This window comes from Macrobrachium rosenbergii, chromosome 13 (assembly GCF_040412425.1).
Source record: "Macrobrachium rosenbergii isolate ZJJX-2024 chromosome 13, ASM4041242v1, whole genome shotgun sequence".
NCBI lineage: Eukaryota > Metazoa > Arthropoda > Malacostraca > Decapoda > Palaemonidae > Macrobrachium > Macrobrachium rosenbergii.
The window spans coordinates 29985667-30011199 of NC_089753.1; the positions used below are offsets into that span (position 1 = coordinate 29985667).

At 38.1% G+C, this 25533-nt stretch overlaps 1 protein-coding gene across 1 annotated transcript; it reads right to left on the minus strand.

Moving 5' to 3' along the window:
- Positions 1 to 11230: 11230 nt before the first annotated feature.
- Positions 11231 to 16353, minus strand: LOC136844748 (RNA-binding protein cabeza-like). The gene is made up of 3 exons (XM_067113983.1): positions 16099 to 16353; positions 12460 to 12525; positions 11231 to 11368 (listed from the first exon to the last, which is right to left on the minus strand). Exons 1-3 carry the CDS (start codon positions 16351 to 16353, stop codon positions 11231 to 11233), a joined length of 459 nt encoding a protein of 152 aa, XP_066970084.1.
- Between the last annotated feature and the right edge of the window lie 9180 nt (positions 16354 to 25533).

The following is a 25533-nucleotide window of genomic DNA, read 5'->3' on the forward strand; positions in this document are numbered from 1 at the left end:
TTTTTTTATTTGATTTTTTTTTGCGTATTTAACGCCGGTATAACGACCAGTATATGCTCTTGCAGCGTTTTCGGGAATGGCAATTAAAAGAAGTTCCGGCCGTGTTATGCAAATTAGAGGACAGAGAACGGAGATTGAGAAAAAAAAGGAAGAAAAAAAATCCCTCTCAGATTTTATCTGGATTTTGGGTAGTGAATATTAGAGTGATTTAAATAGGAAAAAAGGTGATTGAAATTGAAATTGGCCGTTTAGGGAAGATTGGAAAAAGCAAAGGAATATTTATGCTTGCTCGGGGGAAGGTATTAAAGATTAAGACTGGGAGAGTGGAGTTAGTGGAAACTAATATTTAAATTTTTTAAAATTTTTTATCCGTAGGTGTAATGTTAGCGCAGACATTATTACTATTATTAATGATACTGCTATTATTATTATTATTATTATTATTATTATTATTATTATTATTGCTTGCACACAGGTTTTCTTTTAGTTTTTCTTAAGCCGCGAAAGCTCAACTTTTTTCATAGCCGCAGTAGTTTTTTATTTTATTTAAAGTTATTAAAGTTAGCCATAATCGTACTTCTGGCACCTCTTATAAGCACCAACAACACAGGACCGTGGCTGAGTTTCATGGGCCGCGGCTGAAAGTTTCATGCAGCATTATACGCTGTACAGAAAACTCGATTGCGCCGAAGAAACTTCGGCCCATTTTTTACTTGTTGGTTCGTGTCTGTTAACATTATCAGCGAAATCTATAGTGCCGTCAGTGCACCCCATGCGGTGCACTGTAGGCATTACTTAAGTTTCTTTGCAGCTTGCCTTCCATGGCCCCTATCTGCAACCCCCTTCATTCATTTTACTGTACTTCATTTCTTATTATCTTTCTTCCAATCTTCCTTTCCACCCTCTCCTAACAATTGATTCATAGTGCAACTGCTTTGAGGTTTTCCTCCTGTTACACCTTTCAAATCTTTTCCTGTCAATTTCCGTTTCAGCGCTGAATGACCTCATAGGTCCCAGTGCTTGGCCTTTGGGCTAAATTTTATATTCAATTCAATTGAACTCGTTATATCCTTTCCCGTCATCGTATTATTCATTTGTTCTGCAATTAGTATTTTTTTTTCTTGGCGTATATTAACGCTTCTCGTACGTACAACGAAATTATCAGCCAAATTATAGATGGAGGAAATTAGATTGTGTGCGGAATTTCTATTAGCAAAACACGTTATCACGCTATTGCAATTAGGAGAGAGAGAGAGAGAGAGAGAGAGAGGGGGAGGGGGATGGGAAGGGTTGATTAGGGAGACAGACAGAGAGGGAAAAGAAGGAATGAATGATTTTTTCGAGAGAGAGAGAGAGAGAGAGAGAGAGAGAGAGAGAGAGAGGAGGGAGGGTGGGGTGTTTGGCACGAAGTGTGATATGGGTAGGGTGGGGTGATGGAAAGTGTTGATTAGGGGAGGGGGCAGACAGAGAAGGGGGAGAAAAGGAGGAATGAATGTTTTATCGAGAGAGAGAGAGAGAGAGAGAGAGAGAGAGAGAGAGAGAGAGAGAGAGAGAGAGAGGGCGGGGTGTTTGGGAGCGTGGATAGAAAGGGTTGATTTTGGCGGGCAGAAAGAGTTTGGAGGGCGGGGGTGAGGAGGAAGAAGTCAAGAATGTATTTATCGTATTAATGCAACAACGGCGACGCATAGCCTTTAATGAATAATGCAGAATCAATGAATGCTGATAATCCTCTCGGTGAATAATGCCCAGCCGATGAATAAAGGTAATATTCCACTCGCCGGTACAGGAGTTATCGCTTATGGAATACAGCGGGACCGGGCTGTATAATTAACAGCATTGCATTAGGCATGACAGCTATATTGCCTATGACGGCGAAGAATGGCAACCGCAGTCTATTAATGAGCCTGGCCTCATGAACTATTATTATTATTATTATTATTATTATTATTATTATTATTATTATTATTATTATTATTATTATTCTTGTTTTGTTTTTGCTATGCTGAGGTAGCAGTACTATCATTATACTACCATTATCATTAATCAGACGTAGAGAAGCAACAAAATTAGGAGCAAATAATCGCAGATAAAGGCCGAACTTTATTCTGGGCGTGGTCAGGAGCCCTTTCGACGTAGACTCTGATTGTTTATTCTGCATTTTCAAAGTGACTCGTCATTTTACTGTACCTCCATTCGCATTATCTTTCTTCCATCTCGCTATCCACCCTCTCCTGACAATTTTTTTTAGTGCAACTGCTTTGAGGTTTTCCTCCTGTTACACCTTTCAAACCTTTTACTGTCAATTTCCTTTCCAGCGCTGAATGACCTCATAGGTCCCAGTGCTTGGCCTTTGGCCTAAACTCTATATTCCATTCCTAATTGCTTTAGTGCCCATAAGACTATACTTGCATCGGTATTAAGAAAAGCCTAAGGTATTAGAATTTGATTTAGTGATTACAGTTAAGAGTTTGCCTGGTAAGATTATAAAGCTTGTATACTGATTCCTTTGGCTTTTTCAAATTTAATTCTTCCATTCACACACACACACACACACACACACACACACACACACACACACACACACACACACACACACACACACACACACACACACACACACACACACACACATATATATATATATATATATATATATATATATATATATATATATATATAGATAGAGAGAGAGAGAGAGAGAGAGAGAGAGAGAGAGAGAGAGAGAGAGAGAGAGAGAGAGAGAGAGAGAGAGGTGAACTTCGTCTGGAATGTATCAGAAAGTAACGTGCCTGTCATCCTAAGTGGTTATTTTTAGCTTAATTATGAGAGAGAGAGAGAGAGAGAGAGAGAGAGAGAGAGAATGCGTGGGGAATCTGTCGCTACAACCTGTCCCTCATTAGCAGATGTAATTTCCTCTGACCTTGTTAATTCAGTGCCCCAAATTGTCATTCCTCGAGGGAAGATTCGGAATGGGTTTCCTGCAACTTTACACTTTATCAGATGTTTTCCTCTCCCTTAAGTATTCCTCGTAAGTTTCCGCTGAGGAAACATTGGACATCTATTTATCCTATTTAGCCTTGAATTTTTATTTAGCGGGATTTCAGTACCAAGTATTTCCAGTGATCACTTTTTTAGATTAAAGGTGACGACAGATTTAACCTGAAGTTGACAACTGGGCTGTTTCATACGAGTTCAGCCCCGTAGAAGGGGTTGTTAGTACCGTCAGTGCACCTCATGCGGTGCACTGTAGGCATCACTTAAGGTTCTTTCCGGCGTGCCTTCGGCCCCTAGCTGCAACCCCTTTCGTTCCTTTTACTGTACCTCCTTCCATATTTTTTCCTTCCATCTTACTCTCCTCAACCCTCGCCTAACAATTGATTCATAGTGCAACTGCTTTGAGGTTTTCCTCATGTTTCACCTTTCAGACCTTTTACTGTCAATTTCCGTATCAGTGCCGAATGACTTCATAGGTCCCAGCGCTTGGTCTTTGTCCTAAATTCTAAACCCCGTTCTGTATGTAATCCACATGAATTCAGCAAATCGGTGCCGTCATTAAGAAACGTATATAAATTTATCTGTGCTTTTGAGTCGAGTCGAGAGATTTGCCTAATGAATGAATGTTTGAGTTGAATGTTTTATTACTTATTTTTCCTCCTCGCATCAGTCGACGCGTTTGAAGAGAATTAGCGACGGTACATATTTATGAAGAGCGAAGTACGCTTTGACGCAGGAGTCGAGTAATATGGCCGCTAATGCCTGGCAGCATATTTGCGCCTCCTGGAAAATTGGCGGAAATGAAGTGGCTCCTAATTTAGCTGCCAGAGTTGTTTCAGAGCGGAACCCTGTCATGGAGAGCCAGACCCTCTTCCTTAATGAGTGAGTGGCTCTCACGACTGCGAGGGGTAATTGTGAGCCAGCTGGCATGAGATGCATTCACGTGATGAGTTTTGTTCAGCCATATATTCATAAATAAATGTGTGTATATATATATATATATATGTATATATATATATATATATATATATATATATATATATATATGTTTTATTTATATATATAATGTTATACTGAACATGTTCAGAAGAATTCATTTTAATTCTCTCTCTCTCTCTCTCTCTCTCTCTCTCTCCACTCACAGAGTGTGTGTGTATATATATATATATATATATATATATATATATATATATATATATATATATATATATATATATATATATATATATATATATATATATTTTTTTCGTTAATGTGTACATGATTGAGAATGACAGAAAATAAGTGCCTTTGAAATGTTTTATTATTTCCCAATCCTTTTTCTTTAATTCCAAATGTATTCATAATTTATTTTCCTCATTTCAGGTAAGGGTGTAACGATGAGATTGCAAAAGAGCCTCTCACGTGAACATATGGTAAGGAGTCTTTATCGTTACCTCATTTTTCCGTATGGAAATTCCTGAGATGTAAGCTAGTATTGTACCAGCCCCGGTTAGGTTGTAGTGTTAGGTTAGATAAGTATCTCTGAAGTAATTTGGGTTGGGAAACATTATGAGATTATTTTCAAGAAAATTCTATGGTTAGTTTTCAAGATATGGCGTCCCGCTTTCTTCAGGGAAAGGTCTAGATACTCGGTTACATCTCGGGAAATGCTTCCAGTATATGTATAGTTTGGGTTAGGTTAGATTGGTACCTCTGGAGTAATTTGGGTTGGGAAACATAATAATGAAATTATTTAAAAAAAAAACTCTATGGTTAGTTTTCAAGATGTGGCGTCCGGCTTTTTTCAGGTCCCAGTACTCGGTTACATCTCGGGAAAATGCTTCTATGTAATATATAGTTTCCATTTGCGCACGCGCGAACTAGGCCCATGCATGACCTGATTTCAGTCGGTTATCGCAAACTTTTTTACTTCTGGGGCTTTGCAGCGGCTGCGTTGACCTCGCTGTGTCATTCCAAGCGTGTAACTAGTAGAGATGTTATCGATTCTACTTGGACTAGAGGTGGTGTATCATGAAGTATACATCCGAATAGCTTCGTGGTCATTGACGTTCTTTATGTGGAACTGGCATTTTGGCTTAGATTAAAACATGTAAAATGAGTAGTAGTTGAGAAAAATCTCTCTCTCTCTCTCTCTCTTCTCTCTCTTCTTCTTCTCTTCTTCTTCTTCTTTCTTCTTCTTCTCTCTGAAAACATTTAAAATGAAGAGCAGTTCTCTCTCTCTCTCTTCTTCTTCTTAAGGTTTGTCGTCTTAGATGAAAACATTTAAAATGAAGAGCAGTTGAGTAAAAAAATCTCTCTCTCTCTCTCTCTCTCTCTCTCACTTCAATATATATATATATATATATATATATATATATATATATATATATATATATATATATATATATATATATATATATATATATATACATACATATATATACATACAAAGTTTAATGCACTTCATATGTTTGAACACTTCAACAATTTCATCTAAATGTTTTTAACTGTATATTAAACTCAGCAAATTTATGTTAACTGCCACCAGTCAGTTTCCACTCCGCATTCGGTACGTATATATATATATATATATATATATATATATATATATATATATATATATATATATATATATATATATATATATATACAAACTTTCTGCATTTAGTTACTCCTGATGAATCAAGAAGTTTAACCTTCACATCTTGCCGTTTACATTCCCAACACGTTTAATCTTCTAGTTGCGTTTAATTTGTCCCGTGTTTGAAGTTGGAAGTTTCAACGGACGTTCCTCCACTGCTTCGGGGAGTTGGACTGAGTTGGGTCGAGTTGAATATAGAATTCAAGCAAAGGCCAAGCGCTGGGACCCATGAGTTCATTCAGCGCTGAAACGGAAATTGACAGGAAAAAGGTTTGAAAGGTGTTAAGAGGGGGAGAGAACCTCTCAGTTGCACCTCATGCGGTGCACTGTAGGCATTACTTAAGGTTCTTTGCAGCGTGCCTTCCGTGGTCCCTAGCTGCAAGCAACCCCTTTCGTTCCTTTTACTGTACCTCCTTTCGTATTCTCTTTCTTCCATCTTACTTTCCTCAACCTTCTCCTAACAACTGATTCATAGTGCAACTGCTTTGAGGTTTTCCTCCTGTTACACCTTTCAAACCTTTTACTGTCAGTTTCCGTTTCAGCGCTGAATGACCTCATGGGTACCAGTGCTTGGCCTTTGGCCTAAAAACGTCCACATTAGATTTTCATTGAGACTTAGGACATGTCGGATTCAAATGCCTTTTATGTGCATATGAACAAGATATGCAGTTTTGCATTTTCATATGAACAAAACGAGCGGTTTTGCATTTACATATAAACAAAACATGCGGTTTTGCCTTTGTGTATGAACGAAATATGCGGTTTTGCATTTACATATAAACAAAACATGCGGTTTTGCATTTGCATATGAACAAAACATGCGGTTTTGCATTCACATATCAACTAAACATGCGGTTTTGCATTTGTGTATGAACGAAACATGCGGTTTTCCATTTACATATAAACAAAACATGCGGGTTTGTATTTGTGTATGAATGAAACATGCGGTTTTGCATTTGCATATAAACAAAACATGCCGTTTTGCATTTACATATGAACAAAACATGCGGTTTTGCATTTGTGTATGAACGAAACGTGCTGTTTTGTATTTTCAAATGAACAAGACGTTTGGTCCTATCATTATTGTGGGTTCTACCCTACAGTATACACTGAGGTCTGTCCTTTCTATAGTATAATTAATTATATTTTTTCCGGTAACTGAAAGTAGTCATAAAAATTAATTTTTGCAGTGTTCAGGCATCTTAAGGCTTCTATGGGAATGGACCAGGGCCCTTCTATTCAGAACCAACCACGCTGGATTATTTACGCCCGAATTATAGCTTTATATTTTTTCCGGTAACTGAAAATAACCATAAAAATTAATTTTTGCAGTGTTCAGGCATCTTGAGGCTTCTGTGGGAACGGACCAGGGCCCTTCTATTCAGAACCAACCACGCTGGATTATTTTACTCTACTGAACAGGTTGATTTATGGCTTCCAGGCCACCGTAATTAATTGTTGTTGATGGAATCACGTCTGCTTTTGTTCCTAGGCCTGGTATGTTCGAAGGTTTTTTTATCTCTCTGACTTTTTTATTCCTTTACATGAGTGAGTAGCGTTCTCTAGGTGTTACGGGGTACCTAAAGTTTTTTTTACGTTTTTTTATGGAGTTCATGAAGTGTATTTTTTTTTTATATCTGTCAGTTATGTATTGATAACCCTGTATGGTAATGAGATAGCTTAACTGAATTTTTCTTAACTCATGGATGTTATATTCAAACTTTTTTTTTAAGCATTGCATTTTGGTTGCAGGAAACCCTCAGTGTAAGAGATCGTGAATTATTTTGTTCCTATATATATAATTATTTACATATACATATATATGTATATATAAGCATATATATATTTATATATACTGTATATATATTTATATATATGTATGTATGTATGTATAACTGTATAATATATGTTGTATATATATATATATATATATATATGTGTGTGTGTGTGTGTGTGTGTGTGTGTGTGTGTGTGTGTGCCTGCTCGTGTATCGTGTGGTATCTGTAAAAATCATGTTTGTAGTTGTTTGTTCTCGTATGCATGTTTTAATTTCCTATTTTTGCCTTTGGAACATCTTTTAAATCGAGAGGCCGAGCAGCATTATATTTTTATACAGAACACTCTACATACCTAGCGAATTTATATTCGAAGGGTTACACAAAAACTAAAACGACTCATGTCAGCGGCCGTTAAAGTTGAAGTGTCGCAAATCCACATCGAATTTCCTGGAGAGTCCAGTGGCCGAAAGCCGAGTCGAATGTTTGCAAGGATTATCATCATGATTTTTTTTTTTTTTTGTATTTGTGGCAGAAATCTTTATAACCTAAAACCGGAATTAACTCTGCTTCTTTTCCCGGCGACCAGCGAGAGTTGTTTGTCGCGTCGACACCTCCACGATCGCCGCGCGCCACTGACATATGACATTAAGCGAGCCATTGTGTAGAGACGCGCTGTTGTTGTTCTCTCATTATGTAGGTTACCAGCGCGATCAAAAAGATCCCAACGTCATCCAGCTGGCCAACAAGACTTTGATCCGGATGCTTTTGCATTGTTAGCAACGTTTTAAAAAAAAAAAAAATTTTTTCTTGCATCATCAGAGGCGACTGACTGACTGACTGACTGACTACAAAGCTCTGATACTGGCCATGGGGAATATGTCACCTCTGGGTGGCGCAATGTTAGGTTGTTGCTTATGTCAAAGGTTGTTGGAGCTGATGGTTGTTTTAACGGTTTGATGGAGGTCGGGTTTGGGTTGTGTTTTTTTTATATATATATATATTTTTTTTTTGTATATTGACTGCAATGTCGTCTTTTGTCGTTTACTTTAATTTTAATTTTTGCCAGAATATAACTGGTGTGATATTTATTATGTCGGGTAATTATACTGTAGATATGTATATATATATTTTTTTTATATAAATATTTATTTATATATATATATTTATATATATATATATATATATATATATATATATATATATATATATATATATATATATATATATATATATATATATATATATATATAATGGGCACAGCTGTTTGATTACCATGGTAGGTCCGTGGTACGTTCTAGGTCACCCACCCACCTGACTACCTAGCTTTAAACAGGTCCACCAACTTCTGCTTGATTCAAGAAAAAGTGCTTTTGGGGGCCGCCAGTCACAGCCCTAAAGTATCTCTGTGACTCCACCTCCATTGGGGGAAAAAGGGGTTGATGTTAAACAAAAAAATCGTATTGATGTACACGTTTTGTCTTCACGGAATATATTATTGTTAAATGAAAACAGTACAGCAGTGTTATTTTCTATACGAGAGAAAGGGATTACAGTCCTTTGTTTTTCACCTAAAGGATGAATTATCAAAAAAGTCTTCCGTTCGAGTAACTCATAAGGGGGTTTTGTTGTTGGGCCTGAGTGGAAGGGCCAGGGGATAATCTAACGTGAGCCTTTGAATAAACGTCTGTTGTCTGCCCTGTCTGAACTCGGAGAGTGAAAAGGACCGGACGGCGCTTCCATCCAGGAGTTGGGAACAAAAGAAACGCGATCTATAAAAATGTATATATAAAAAAACTAGTTATCCTTCTCTGAGGTTACGGGTATTTTAACCCCTTTTGTTTTTTGTTTCCTACCACCAGTGAAATACCGGGTTAGATGACAGCCAACCTACTCTCTCTCTCTCTCTCTCTCTCTCTCTCTCTCTCTCTCTCTCTCTCTCTCACTTCTGCTTGTTGTTATAGTTTGGGATTTTTTTTTTTTTTGTATGTTTTTATTTGTTATAGCAGACTGCTTGTTTTATTTTTTGTAACGGACCTGCAGGAGAATGTGGTGCTGAGTAATATATATATATATATATATATATATATATATATATATATGTATGTATGTATGTATATATGTGTATATATATATATATATATATATATATATATATATATATATATATATATATATATATATATATATATATATATATATATATATATACATACATATATATATGTATATGTATATATTTATATACTGTACATATATATATATATATATATATATATATATATATATATACTATATATATATATATATATATATATATATATATATATATATATATATATATATATATATATTATATATATATAAAGTCAGGATTTCATGGGGTAATGGAAACAAAGAAGTCGGGGAATTCAAGGGCTCTACAGTTGCTTATTGAGGATATTACGTTTCAGAAAAGCTGGTGCCTTCGGTCCCTAGCTGCAGCCCCTTTCGTTCCTTTTACTGTACCTCCTTTCATATTCTTTCATCTTACTTTCCACCCTCTCCTAAGAGTTGATTCATAGTGCGACTGCTTTGAGGTTTTCCTCCTGTTACACCTTTCAAACTTGTCTACTGTCAATTTGCGTTTCAGCGCTGAATGATCTCATTGGTCCTAGTGCTTTGGCTTAAATTAATTCAGTTCAATTCGTAAGAATTATCCATGAAATAGGCCACGAGTGACTCATTCATAAAGCTGAAATAGTGAAATGTAGAGAAGAAAAATTTTGATCATAAGGAACCGTTTTTTAAACACGAAGACAAACATAAAGAAGAAAAAATTGGATTCTATGGGAACACTTTTTTTTTTTAAGCAGGAAAACGAACCTTCACGTTATTGAATGAAATCCACGGGTGACGTTGGCCCTGAATAAAGTACTACATGGGCCAACTGAACAGCGCCATCAACTTTAAGGAAGAATTAGCCTCACCTTTCCGATGACTGTTCCAAGACCTGGCCTTCCCTTTACTTTTTTCTCTCTTTCTCTCGTTCCCGTAAGGCGGAAGTTCGCGGTTTGATTACAATATTCTCGGAGGCTGTGCAAGAGATTGAATGAAATGCAGCCTTTTAGGTGGGGTTTGTCTCTCTCTCTCTCTCTCTCTCTCTCTCTCTCTCTCTCTCTCTCTCTCTCCAGGTCAGACTTCCTCAAAAAAAATCTTACCAACATTTTTTTCACCTAGGAAACATCGACCTTAGTTGTTGGTACACCACTCTCTCTCTCTCTCTCTCTCTCTCTCTCTCTCTCTCTCTCTCTCTCTCTCTCTCTCCCGAAGTCAGACTTCCTCAAAAAAACTTACCAACATCGAATTTTCTTCATCGAGGAAACATTGACCTTAGTTGCTGGCACCTCTCTCTCTCTCTCTCTCTCTCTCTCTCTCTCTCTCTCTCTCTCTCTCTCCAGGGCAGACCTCCTCGAAAAAAAAAAAATCTTAACAACATCGGATTTTTTTTCACCTAGGAAACATCGACCTTAGTTGTTGGTACTCTCTCTCTCTCTCTCTCTCTCTCTCTCTCTCTCTCTCTCTCTCCAAGTCAGACAGCCTCAAAAAAACCTTACCAACATCGAATTATTTTCATCTAGGAAACATTGACCTTAGCTGTTGGCACACCAGTTCTGGTCACGAGTAAACATGTCGATAAATTTGGATATTCTTAATAAGGGACTTCTTAAGCCTTGTAAGCCTTGTTTTTTTTTTAATTATCGTAACTCATTTGCTGAAATCCAATCGACCCCGTCTCCCTTTTTTAATTAAATTCCCACTTTTCATCTCTGCATGAGGGAGGAGCGCCCCCAACACCTTATTTATCCCTTCCTCCTCCTCCTCCTCCTCCTCCTCCTCCTCCTCCTCCTCCTCCTCCTCCTCCTCCTCCTCCTCCTCCTCCTCCTCCTCCTCCTCCTCCTCCTCTATCGATGATCCTACGTCCTCTACCTAATTCCTTATTTCGGGACATTGTTATTATTATTATTTTTTTTTTTTTGAAAAGAAGTCATGTTGGGAGTTGACTCTTTATTATAGTTTGCATCACATCAAAATATTTCATTTTGAGAAGACGGCCGCTCAGTTTGAATCATTTATGGATTAATTCCGTAGCAAGAGCTCCGTGCTTATCACGTTATTATTATTTTTCTCTATGGCGTTGTGTCCATCGTTTGGGTAACCAGAAGCACATTGGGATTTGTCACTCACATTTTTACATCGATATTTTACCAACTCACACATTTTAGAAACTTGGTGAGTTTTGCCAGACGCACGATTTTGGCTGACTATTAACCTTCAATAAAATGAAAACTACTGAGGCTAGAGGGCTGCAATTTGGTATGTTTGATAATTGGAGGGTGGATGATAAGCATAACAATTTGCAGCCCTCTAGCCTCAGTAGTTTTTAAGATCTGAGGGCGGGCGGATAGAAAGAAGTGCGGACGGACAGACAAGTAAAAATGGCAGTATTTCATTGTCATTTTAAGCTTTGAACAATATGCCTCACACTGCATGGAAATTTTTTTTTTAAGTAGAATATATAATTTTCAAAACGTTTCAGCTGCAAATCGTTCCCATTAATAATGTTTTTGAATGTCGGGCACTTCATGGAAATCATCAGGTTGTATTATGTACGAATTATCAAGGGTAGGATTCAGACATATTCGTGGTTTCTCAAGTGTATTTTTTCTTTACTTTTGATAATACTTTTGTAAAACATTAGGACTGTGTAAGTGGTCCTACCTATGAGAATGAATCTAGACTGAAAGTTTGAGGTGAAGAAAATTATCAAAAAGGCCATATTTTTCCCGTTATTCCAATTTGTCGTCTTTCCTTCTTTCCTTCCTATATTCCCAACAGAGATAAAGAAAATTATCAAAAAGGCCTTCCCATAATTTGTCGCTCCTAGCTTACTGTACTTTCCTCTCCTTCCTTTCATATCATCACCCTGGCTTCAACATCTCTAAGAAAATGATCAAAAGGTCCTTCCCATAATTTGTCAGCTTCTAGCTTACTCTATTTTCCTTTCCTTTCCTTTCATATCTTCACTCTGGCTTCAAAATCTCTCGCCACGATGACTAGGCTTTGTTCCGTAACAGCGGCAGCCATTGTCATCTGCAACAAGTACCAAGTAGACACAAGGTTATCTCTATTGAAAAACGCCGGAGTTTTCCGTGCTTATGCAAAAATGAGTAGGCTTCAATCCAATTATCCTCCGACCTCGCTTTCGTGAACTACGCATTCTGTCGGAGGGAGGTTGTTCATCCTTTGTCCAATCAGAACGTCCTAATCGGGTTATTTGATGAGGGGGTGGGGGCGATGAGGGGGGGGATGGGGTTCATCCAGTCTGATCATTGAGTCGGCATGTTTTGACAGTGTGTACCTTTTTCATTAGCGCCTTGATTTTATGTATTCGGTCCGTAGGATTTTTTGGTCCGTGGCGCCTCGCAGCTGATTGAACAGAAATGGGAATAACTGTACTGTTATAGCTGTTGAATATTCTCTCTCTCTCTCTCTCTCTCTCTCTCTCTGGAATGAAACCAAGACTCTTTCCAATTAGCAGACGTTTTTAATCTTCCATCGAATTCCAGATGGAAAAATACCCAACGTAAAAAGGTAGGTGATCGAGACATGTTGTGAAAATTCTGAGAATAATCCCTTCATTAAATGGTGTTTAGTCCCGTAGAGGTGGTGGTTGGTGGGGGGGGGTTAGTGCCGTCAGTGCACCTCATGCGGTGCACTGTAGGCATTACTTAAGGTTCTTAGGCCCCTGGCTGCAACCCCTTTCGCTCCTTTTACTGTACCTCCTCTCATATTCTCTTTCTTCCAATTGATTCACGGTGCAACTGCTTTGAGGTTTTCCTCCTGTTACACCCTTCAAACCTTTCACTGTCAATATCCGTTTCAGCGCTGAATGACCTCATAGGTCCCAGTGCTTGGCGTTCGACTTAAACTCTCTATTCAATTGCATATCTATTAAATGATGTTTACTGGTCGGAAGAAGTCGGATATTTGGGGATTTATTTCATCACAAAAGTGAAAAATAATCACGTTTCTCTTCCTTCCTTCTCCGCCGTTGCATTTTTACAAAGAAAACTTCGCGAATTGGTTTATTGAATTGCCTGGCGGCTGCCGAATGTGGAGTTCCCTTTGCTCCGTGTTGTATCGACATTTTGACAAAGCATTGAGCGCATTCCATCTCTTTAGCATAATTTCTTACAAGTATTCCCCCACGGCTGCTTTTATTGCATCCCGCCCTTTTCACCCTTCAGCTTGAATATTTTTCATATTGTTTTTTTTTTTTTTTTGCGTGTTTTTTTTTTTTTTTTTATTTGTGCGTGTTTTTTTCGTAACTTTTTTGTTATTAGCTGTATAACTTTTCTTTCGTATTTTTCAGTGTCATTTTAGTTTTCTGTTATAGAAAACTATTGAGATGGCTTTGTCTGTCCGTCCGCACTTTTTCTGTCCGCCCTCAGATCTTAAAAACCACTGAGGCTAGAGGGCTGCAAATTGGTATGTTGATCATCCACCCTCCAATCATCAAACATACCGAATTGAAGCCCTCTAGCCTCGGTAGTTTTTATTTTATTTAAGGTTAAAATTAACCTTTAATCGTGCGTCTGGCAGCGATATAGGCCAGGCCACCACCGGCCCATGGTTAAAGATTTATGGACCGTGGCTCATACAGCATTATACCGAGACCACCAAAAGATAGATCAATTTGCGGTGGCCTTGATTATACGCTGTACAGAAAACTCGATTGCTCCGAAGAAACTTCGGTGCATTTTTAACTCTCTCTCTCTCTCTCTCTCTCTCTCTCTCTCTCTCTCATCAGTCGAGAGGTTTTTCGAGTTTTCTATTCCTTTTCTATATCTATATTAACGATTCTATTTTATCTTTTAGGTTTTTTCTACTTTTCTTAATGCAGAAACTTCGAGTGGTTTCTGTTTTGATTTATCTAAATGCTCTTAGTAGTTATTATCTTAGCTTATCCAATATTAGTGTGTGAACTTCATATTTACATGTGAATAAACATGTGTTTGCGTATATCTGTCATCTCTCTTACATACGCCTTGCCTACTTTTCATTCGTCAGCTGATAAGCCATCGATCAGAGTCGACGGCAGTGCCCCTGTGATTTAAAATGTCAAATATGCCGCGCGTCTACAACGATCTATTATCAGACTTGTTTAATTTATACAGCAACAGAATTAAATGCCGTGAATTTATGCATGTTACTGCATTGGCAGTTTTTATATATATATATACGAGTATTTACGAACGTGATTCCCATAAGTCAATTGTAACGGATTTGTATTTGCGATGAATGGTAACGAAGAGATATGACTGAAACCCCGCCTTTGGACGCCTTATGATTTTATTTTGATCCATCTTTAATTTTTCTTTCGTTCGCAGTTCAATAAGTAATTTTTTTTTTTAAATTTGAGACCTGAGGGATGAAGAAGAAGTATACCTTAGTTTAACCAGACCGCTGAACTGATTAACAGCTCTCCTAGAGAGGGCTGTCCCGAAGGATTAGACTTATTTTACGTGGCTAAGAACCAATTGGTTACCTAGCAACGGGACCTACAGCTTATTGTGGAGTCCGAACCACATTAGACCGAGAACGATATCGACCAGTCCAACGTGGAACCCAAACTTTAGTAGTAGTGGTGAGAAAAGGAACAGTCCCTTAGGGGGGTTAGTGCCATCAGTGCACCTCATGCGGTGCACTGTAGGCATTACTGAAGGTTCTTTGCAGCGTGCCTTCGACCCCTAGCTGCAACCCCTTTCGTTCCCTTTACTGTACCTCCTTTCATATTCTCTTTCTGTCATCTTACTTTCCTAAACCCTCTCCTAACATAGGAACTGCTTTGAGGTTTTCCTCCTGTTACACCTCTCAAACGTTTTACCTCAATTTCCGTTTCAGCGCTGAATGACCTCATAGGTCCAAGTGCTTGGCCTTTGGCCTAAATTCTCTATTCAGTTCAATTCAGTCCCCTTCGATGACACAAAGGCTCCTAACCATCGATTGACCATCAAATATTATGGTACTCGCAGCATCCAATATAACCCACTTGATAATTCTCATCTCAACAGCAGCCCTCAATTAATCCCTTAACAAGGGAACAACTTCGCTGTAACCCCAACACCCCATACATACATTCTCTCGCATCCAGGTTTTCGGCCTAAGTGGGCGATGTTCCGGATGATTTGGTTCCGACCGGCGCGATGATTTAATTATAATCCCCAAACCAAGACTTGTTACGTTTGGGAGATTAGAAATCGGTAGTGGACTTCTCTGGGTATATTCTTCTTCTTCTTCTTCTTCGTCCTTTCGCTTTCGACTTGTTCAGAAGGAAAGAGTTTTTCATTTTTCTGTTTTTGTTTTTCATTGCAGGAAGTATTTACTACTTCTCTCGCGGCAAAAAAAATTTCTTTGGTGGGAGAAGTTCTTTTGAAGTAATGGAGTTCCGGGTGTTCTCGCTGCGAGCGCTTGCGCCTTTGTTTTTGCTTGTGCCGAACTGCTTTGCTTTTTCTGAAGCGTATGTATGTATGTAGGTATGTGTGTATTTATATTTATTTTATATATATATATATATATATATATATATATATATATATATATATATATATATATATATATATATATATATATATATATTCCATGTTTACCTTTTCAACCTACCGTTGGAGGCTGAAAGATATAAGAGATAAGTCTAATATCGATTTCTGCATGTCCTTTAAAGTGAAGCCAGCGACCTGCCTCCTTTAAATGCTTCAGCCCCCCTCCTCCTCCTCCTCCTCCTCCTCCTCCTCCTCTTCTGAGGTAACTTCTTGGTGGCCCAACCTCACGTCTCTTCCCCACAGCGGTTTCCACCTCTCCACCTGGCACTCCATCGCAGTGCCAGGCACTGTTGGTATTCCACCTTGAAATAATCATCCGACCTTACACAGATTAAAGGACTGGAATGCTGAATTTGAGATTCATATAAATCGTTTCAGGATCTGTCTTTTTCCTTAATGTTTTTTTTTTTTAAATTTTAATGATTAGAAAGTTGGATTATTATTATAATTATTATTATTATTATTATTATTATTATTATTATTATTTTATTTTCTGTTTTTTTATTTTAACGATTAGAAAGTTAAATTATTATTATTATTTATTTTATTATTATAAAATTATTATTATTATTATTACTATTATTTTATTTTTTAATGATTAGAAGTTAAGTTATTATTATTATTATTATTTTTATTATTATTTTTATTTTAATTATTATAAATATTTTTATTTTAATGATTATTATTATTATTATTATTATTATTATTATTATTATTATTATTATTATTATTATTATTATTATTATTATTATTAAATCTGATAGAAATAATAAAAATCTGCTCCAATGATTTCTTTCGCAAAGGTTCGATTTTTGCTCTTGTTTATATACCGCCTCTACCACCAATCAGTTTTGGATTTTCATTTTTCTATGTAAATTTATTTTTTGTCATGAATTTTCATACGATCTGTATATAATATGATGTAAGTTTGCAATGTGCTTGTTTTCTCCTTATCATTTACAGAACTGTATTTTGTTGAATATCTTGAAACTGAACGACAAAGTTGCCAATTCTTCACCACGATGGACAGAGGCGAATATTATGCTCTTGCTATATTGAGGATTGCCCCATAGGGAGGTAGTGCCGTTATTGCACATCACGCGGTGTACTGTAGGCACTATTTAAGATTCTTTGCAGCGTGCCTTCGGCCCCTAGTTGCAAGCAACCCCTTTCGTTCCTTTTACTGTACCTCCTTTCATATTCATTTTCTTCCGTCTTACTTTCCTCAACCCTTTCCTAACAATTGATTCATAGTGCAATTGCTTTGAGGTTTTCCTCCTGTTACACCTTTCAGACCTTTTACTGTCAATTTCCCTTTCAGCGCTGAATGACCTCATAGGTCCCAGTGCTTGGCCTTTGGCCTAAAGTCTATATTCAGTTCAGTTGTCACAGTGGACAGAGGAGATTTATGCTCTTGATTTATTGGGGGATTGTTTCTAAAAATATGAGAAATAATTGTTGGACCCGTTTGAAGTTATTTTAGGGAAGCGTTTGTACTCCTCGATTTTGTCGGTAAATTAATGGAGTGTTTTACTTTTTCTATTTTTTAGTTTTCTATAAAAGAAACCTTTTATAGAGATGGCTATAATAGTTTCCTTTTACAGAAAAAAGTGAGATGGCTATGTGTCTGTCCGCCCTCAGATCTTAAAAACTACCGAGGCTAGAGGGCTGCAAATTGGTATGTTGATCATCCATCCTCCAATCATCACACATACCAAATTGTAGCCCTCTAGCCTCAATAGTTTTTATTTTATTCAAGGTTAAAGTTGGCCATAATCATGCTTCTGGCAACGATATAGGATAGGCCACCACCAGGCCGTGGTTAAAGTTTTATGTGCCGCGGCTCTTATAGCACTGTAACGAGACCACCGAAAAATAGATCTATTTTCGGTGGCCTTGATTATACGCTGTGGCGGCTGTACAGAAAACTTGATTGCGCCTAAGAAGAAACTTGGCCGCATTTTTTACTTGATATACAATACCCTTCAGCTAATGTGAACTCAGGATAATTCTCTTAGAGTTCGTGAGCATCGCTTTGGCTAATTTGAATTCAGATGAAGTTGGAAATGTTGACACAATTCTGATGTTCCCGTCAGCTACGCTGTGTGGTTTCAATTGCAATATTTATGTTAAACCTTCGGGCAGTGAAGAAGAAATGGTATATCATCATTTGTTTTTGCTATTGGAAATGTGTCATCGTGTTTCATTGGCTCAGAAAATAAAACTTGGAAAAAAATAATGGTATATGGAGTGGGATTGCCATTTCTTTGATTAATAGTAGATACTGCGTCTTAGAGATAATGAAATATACGATGGTACTTTATCGCTTGTTATTATATGTATGTTACACGTAAAACACACACACACATATATATATATTATATACATTCATACATATGGATATATAGATGTACACACATATATATATATACATGTATATGTATATTTGTATATATATACATATATATACATATATATATACATACAGTATATATATAACGATCATTAGCTACAGTCATCTCATTTTTCCTTTTTTTTTTTCCTTTCATGTCATGGCGACATGCAGTCCTCCTCACTTCAGTTTTGCAGAAAGTCAAGTTTATTTTTTTATTTTTATTTCTGTTCTTAATTTTCATTCCTTCGGTTTTATTAATTTCTTTTCTGTCGTGTCCGTCCATTCCCATTCCAGTTTATTCCATTTCTTCAAGGCTACACATCATCGACTATCAATATCTTTGAGATAATATTTTTAGTTTTCTGTTCAAGAAAACTATTGTGCCGGCTTTGTCTATCCGTCCTCACTTTCTCTGTCCGCCTTCAGATCTTAAAAACTGCTGAGGCTAGAGGGCTGCAAATTGGTATGTTGATCTCCCACCCTCCAGTCATCAAACATACCAAATTGCAGCCCTCTTGCCTCAGTAGTTTTTATTTTAATTTAATGTTTAATTTAGCCATAATCGTGCTTCCGGCAACGATATTGGATAGGCCACCACCGGGTCGTGGTTAAAGTTTCATAGGCCGCGGCTCATACAGCATTATACCGAGACCATCGAAAAGATAGATCTATTTTCGGTGGCCTTGATAATACGCTGTAGCGGCTGCACAGAAAACTGGATTGCGCCGAAGAATTTTTTTATTTTACGTCAAATGCTCCTCTTCTGCCTCTCCGCAGAAACATTTCAAACCAGTTTTTTACCACAATTTATTTTTTTCATGCAATTTGTGTAAAACAGCCAGACCTTTTTTTTTTTTTTTTTTTTTTTTTTTTTTTAAACGTCCCTTGCTATTATTCTTGCAGCAAGTTCGCCGCGTTTTTCGTTATCTCAAATTATAGCTGCCAGGTAACTCACCTCTTCCACCTGACCTACTTCTGCCTCTCTGCTTGGGTGCTTGTGGAAATATACTGTGTTTAATATATATATATGTGTGTATATATATATATATATATATATATATATATATATATATATATGTATATATATATATATATACATGTGTATGTATATATATTATATATGTGTATATATATATATCATGTGTGTTTGTGTGTGTAAATAAAACTTAACTCACACACCCTCTTCGTTGTCTAAACCCAAACTGTTCTTCCCCATCACTCATAATCTTATCAAAAACATTCCATGGTGGACTACGTCACATCATGTCCATATTTCTACAGCCGCCGTTCTCTCCTTTACAAATATAAGTGGAACAGTACTTCCATCTCCCATGCCTTCGAAACTTTTCTTTCATACACAAACACATATACATAAATAAATATTCGAGACTTTATTGCACCATTTTTTAAAAAAAAAAACGAAAAGACAGTTCTGTCCCCCATCTATTCGGAATTATGAGCGAAGTTGTATTTCTGCGCCTGAAGGAAATAGCCTCGTGGAGCCAAAGGAAATAGACGCAAGAAATAAAAGTTATTTGGAAGACTTGTGGCTGGAATAACCACGCGCGAGTTTCGGTGCCCAGAAAACGTGGGATTTTGGATGTTTCGGTGCCCAGATTAGTGCCGGGAAGGAAGGTATAAGCCCTGTCACCCCGGTGTCAAGAGTTGGTCTTGAATTTCGCCCAGGATACGCTCCCTCCGGTCAGAGTTTCACTGACGCTGTGGATATTCGTTTCTCATTTCGCGCGGAATACTTGCTTCCTCTGACATTTTAGAACGGAAGGGATTCGTTTTGTATGGTCAGAACACTTTGCAATTCAAGTTGCAAAGTAGCTTTTGTTTTCATGGACTTGTATGTGAGATAAGTATATTCAATGCGTTATACAGTAATGTGACAAACAGCAGCTTCATTCTAGTCTTTGATTAGAAAAGAAATTATGTGTCGAATTGCTTTTTTATAAGATTGATAACAGAATTTATACATATCATGATAATACATACTGAAAATGTCATCAAAACGAACTTAATACTTTGTGAAAAAAATAGTTATAGTGAAAATGCAATTTTGCCTCGAGTCTCAGTGAAGTTCAGTTATGAATATAGAAATTATTTCATGCGGTTCACTTGTATTATCTGTTCACATGTTCATATACCAAAATTAGCCATTAAGTTTTTCCTGAAGTCTGGCTTTGCTGTATTTATAATGTTTTTCATTGTTCGCCCCATAACTATCATCCCTATTCACATATGATTCCAATATCTCTCTCTCTCTCTCTCTCTCTCTCTCTCTCTCTCTCTCTCTCTCTCTCTCTCTCTCTCTCTCTCTCTCTCTCTCTGTGATTGTGTGGAATTTGACCATTAATTTTCCATGCACTGTTTAAATAGAAGGCGTTACACTTTTCAAGTAGGTTTCACAATGGAAGATTGGCCTTGCAATTTGCATACATTCCAGACCTTTCCAGCCACTTCCAGCCACTTCCAGACGTTTTTAATAGATCCTTCACCCCTGTCCAATCTGCTTTAGATTCTAGTCACTTGCAGACTTCCTCTAGATCCTGTCAGTCCGTTTTAAACTATAGTTCTTGTAGTTTTCAGTCCGTTTTATACATTTCCAATTTTCCAGGTCTTGTGTGTCTTTCCAGAGTTTGGAGTGTTGTCCTCATGTAATTCCAGCGAAGGTAGTTTTCCCAGTCCGTTGTAGACATTTCCAGGTCCCGTGTGTCTTTCCAGAGTTTCGAGTCGTGTCCTCCTGTAATTCCAGCGAGTTTCCAGTCCGTGAGTCGTGTCCTCATGTAATTCCAGCGAAAGTAGTTTCCCATTTCCAGGTCCCGTGTGTCTTTCCAGAGTTTCGAGTCGTGTCGTCCTGTAATTCCAGCGAAAGTAGTTTCCAATTTCCAGGTCCCGTGTGTCTTTCCAGAGTTTCAAGTCTTGTCCTCCTGTAATTCCAGCGAGTTTTCCAGTCCGTTTTAGACATTTCCAGGTCCCGTGTGTCTTTCCAGAGTTTGGAGTCGTGTCCTCCGGTAATTCCAGCAAAAGCCGCTCTTTGGACGGGTAGTGGGTGTGTCGGGTGCCTTCGTGTGTTCGGTGCTACCTGTAATTGCTGTGGTTCTTCCAGATAGATCATTTCCAGGACCTCCTCCGATAATTCCAGATTCCTTTTAAAAACTCGCAAGATGTTCGTCGATGGCACGTCCGTCAGGAGTCACGCGATGGCGCCGTTTCTGGGTCAGAAATAAACAAAAGTGTAAGTTTCTATTTTTTCTGACGTTTGATGATCGGGTTACGCGTTTTGCCGAGACTTCCTTTACGAACGCGAGAATTCGCCGAGGCATCGTATCATCTGATTTGCGTTATAGGCCGTTCGCTCGGTCCACCAAATCTTGTACTCAATGATTTAAAGGGGATGGCCTTGGGCCACTCCTAATTTTAAACCCCCTCACTCTCTCTCTCTCTCTCTCGGCTCGTGCTTTGTTGTCGAACCTTTGGAAACGTAAAGGATATAGGTAGCTTAAAACTCGGGGCCCTGAAAGCCGTCCCGTGACCTCTGACTTATGCACATGGCTCCGAACACAGTACATACTCTCTCTCTCTCTCTCTCTCTCTCTCTCTCTCTCTCTGTCACGTGACAATCAATATTAGCAGCCGGTGCTGTGTCGTGACAACGCTGTGGTGGACGGCTGCGTCGCCTACTGTATGTTTGTTTCTGTGTCCCCACCACCGAGGCTCCTCCCTTCTTGCCCTTCTAATACGCGCGTTCACTCTGCTGCTGTGAACACTTGCAGGTGTGTACACTTGCTGCTGCGTACGCTTGCAGGTGTGTACACTTGCAGGAGGACAGTTTTGTGTGACGAGAATCAGCAGAGCGTGGTTTTGTTCTTACGTCCTGTTTGTTTGGCTGAAAATGTCGGGAGATTAGTTCGTCTGTTTTTTTTTTTTTCTGAGAATGCAAATGATTCCCGGGGAAGGTGGGGTTAGGTCTTTCAGCTTTTGGGGTACTCGCTATTTTTGTATTTTTGTGTGAAGCTTTCTTGGTAATTACGAGGTTATGGTCATTCCTTCTGAATGGGGCACACGCACACGCATGTATAATATATATATATATATATATATATATATATATATATATATATATATATATATATATATATATATATATATATATATATATATATATATATATATATATATATATATGGGGGTCAGTGGTCATAGGTCGATGGTTAGGTCATTCACCTCATGGGTTTGATCACTGAGAGAGATCTGGGAGATTTTAAGACATGCTCCATTTACTCGCATTCCTTGTTTATTAACCTGAGGTGTGAATTATGCATCTGATAGTTAGTCGACTATGATAGTTCGCAAATATGGTGTAGAAGGTCTTGGGGCCAACAAAAAAAAAAAGGAAAAGATTTGAATGGAACCTAGGGTCAAATCCTCTGGCTTTGTGCTTTTGTATAGAGGAAAAACGTACAGTACTATATATATATATATATATATATATATATATATATATATATATATATATATATATATATATATATATATATATATATATATATATATATATATATATATATATATATATACACATACATACACACATGTGTGTTTATCCATACGCACATAACAAACCCTTCTGCCTTTCTGATTAGAGATAGAGTCTCAGAACCAATGACTGTCAAATTTTCACATTCAAAAATATAAGGCAGACCTCCTCGACAAAGGTACGTGTGTCAGTATTCCGGAATCGGTCCTCATATCAGCGGACGTCTGTACCCTGCCTTTAAGAGAGAGAGAGAGAGAGAGAGAGAGAGAGAGAGAGTGAGGAAACGTAACGACGGAGTGACCGTCTTATCGATTGGCTCCCAAATGTATATTTTAGGACCTGAAATGAGTTACTACTCCCCGGCTCCTTCCTCGAACGGGATATGTTTCACTAGATTGTCTTGTTCAGAGGATGGACGTTTTGTTTTAGGGTAGAGGTTAATGAATGCTATTTTTTTCATTATTATTATTATTATTAGAAAGTCGGTTTCTGAATTTATGTAAATTAACTGCAAAGCAGAATTTAAAATTGGCCTTACTAATATAAGAATGTTACATTTTATATACACATAATATAAGAATGTTATATATATATATATATATATATATATATATATATATATATATATATATATATATATATATATATATATATATATATATATATATATATATATATATATTCATACATAGCAACAAACCAGAAGACACTTCTGTTATGATGGAGTAATCGGGTACCTTGTAATCCGGGATAGATGTGGCGTGACCTGGCATTCTTCGAATACTTGCGGTTGTTAGTGACCAATAAACATTGTGCCGAGGCACAGAATTCATCGCGTGCAGGAGTGCCACGTATGGGCTTCACTTTCGTTTTCGTTCTGGCTCACCCACCCACAGGATTAACAGGCTACTCTGCAACCCTTCTGATATTTTGGTGGTTTATTGTTCGTAGCAGGCTACCCTGCAACCCTCCTGATAGTTTGGTGATATATTTTTTGTAGCAGGCTACCCTGCAACCCTCCTGATAGTTTGGTGATTTATTTTTCGTAGCAGGCTACCCTGTAACCCTTCTGACAGTTTGGTAATTTGTTTTTCATAACAGACTACCATGCAATCAGAAGGCTACCTTGCAACCCTTCTGACAATTTGGTGATTTATTTTTCGTAGCAGGCTACCCTGCAACCCTTCTGACAGTCTGGTGATTTGTTTTTCGTAGCAGGCAACCCTGCAACCCTTTTGGCAGTTTGGTTATTTTTCGTGGCAGGCTACCCTGCAACTCTTCTGATAGTTTGGTTATTTTTCCTGACAGGCTACCCTGCAACCCTTTTGACATTTTGCTGATTGATTTTTCGTGATAGGCTACCCTGCAACCTTTCTGACAGTTTGGGGATTGATTTTTCGAAACAGGGTACTCTGCAACCCTTCTGACTGTCTGGTGATTTCTTTTTTGTAACAAGCTACCCTGCAACCCTCTTGACAGTCTGGTGATTTATTTTTCGTAACATTCTACCCTGCAACCCTTCTGACAGTTTCACGACACCTTTCTCGTCTCAAATAATGCCTAGGTGAGTACTGAGCCCCAGGGTGCCACGGGGCATTTAATTCCCCCCGGCGCCATCTGAGACGTCTGAATCGTGTCTGGCGGTTATCTACCGCCGGCAATTATGCCATCTGGGTAGTACAGATGGCGTGTGAACCAGCTGTATCCATTACGTCATTAGTCATCAGACGGGGAGCAGTTTGCTGGGGTTCATTTTTCTTGGAAAGATTACGACGATAAAAACTTGAAAGAAATTATCATCTCCAACGTGCTTTTCAGTTCATTACGACGTACATGTAGTTATGAGGGGCGCGTTAGTGTCCGCATGCGTATGTTTGTTTTCGTTTGTTGTTTGTGTCGCACTGTGATTGTGCTTTTGAGAGAGAGAGAGAGAGAGAGAGAGAGAGAGAGAGAGAGAGAGAGAAATCGGAAATTGGTATTATTTTTCTTATTTTACAACCATGCTTATTGATAACTGTTATGAAATTTATGGTGATGTGGCTTAGAATCTGATAATTGGACAGTGTTGTTGTAGATGCGTAAATATATTTTATAGATAGAATGTGTGAGCTTGTATGCATACAGATTTATTTATCCAGGCATCCTCTCAAGGCCCCACCAATAACGTGAAAGAAGAGGGGAAAATAGAACGGAAAATTGCTGATGTTTTTGCCCAATACAATTGTTAAAGACCATTTGAACTCGAGAGGTCAAATGTCAACCATTAGTTCTGGTCGAGTGGAGACGAGGCCGCGGCATCGCATTTGGACCCTTGACGCGAAGAGGCCAGGGTCACCGAATTTCGGGGAAAGCGGAGGCAATAGCGGTCAAAGGGAGAGGTTTTGGGGGAAAGTGGGCGGATCCCCTACCCTCCCTTCCCCTCTCCTTCCCCGAAAACGGCTGGTGTGACCCCCCCGTTCGGGAAGACTGACAGGAAGCAGCCAGTGAGACTGAGAGATTGACTGATGGAAGGCAACTGGGAAATGCCTCATCGAGCATTGCGTCAGACGGGAATG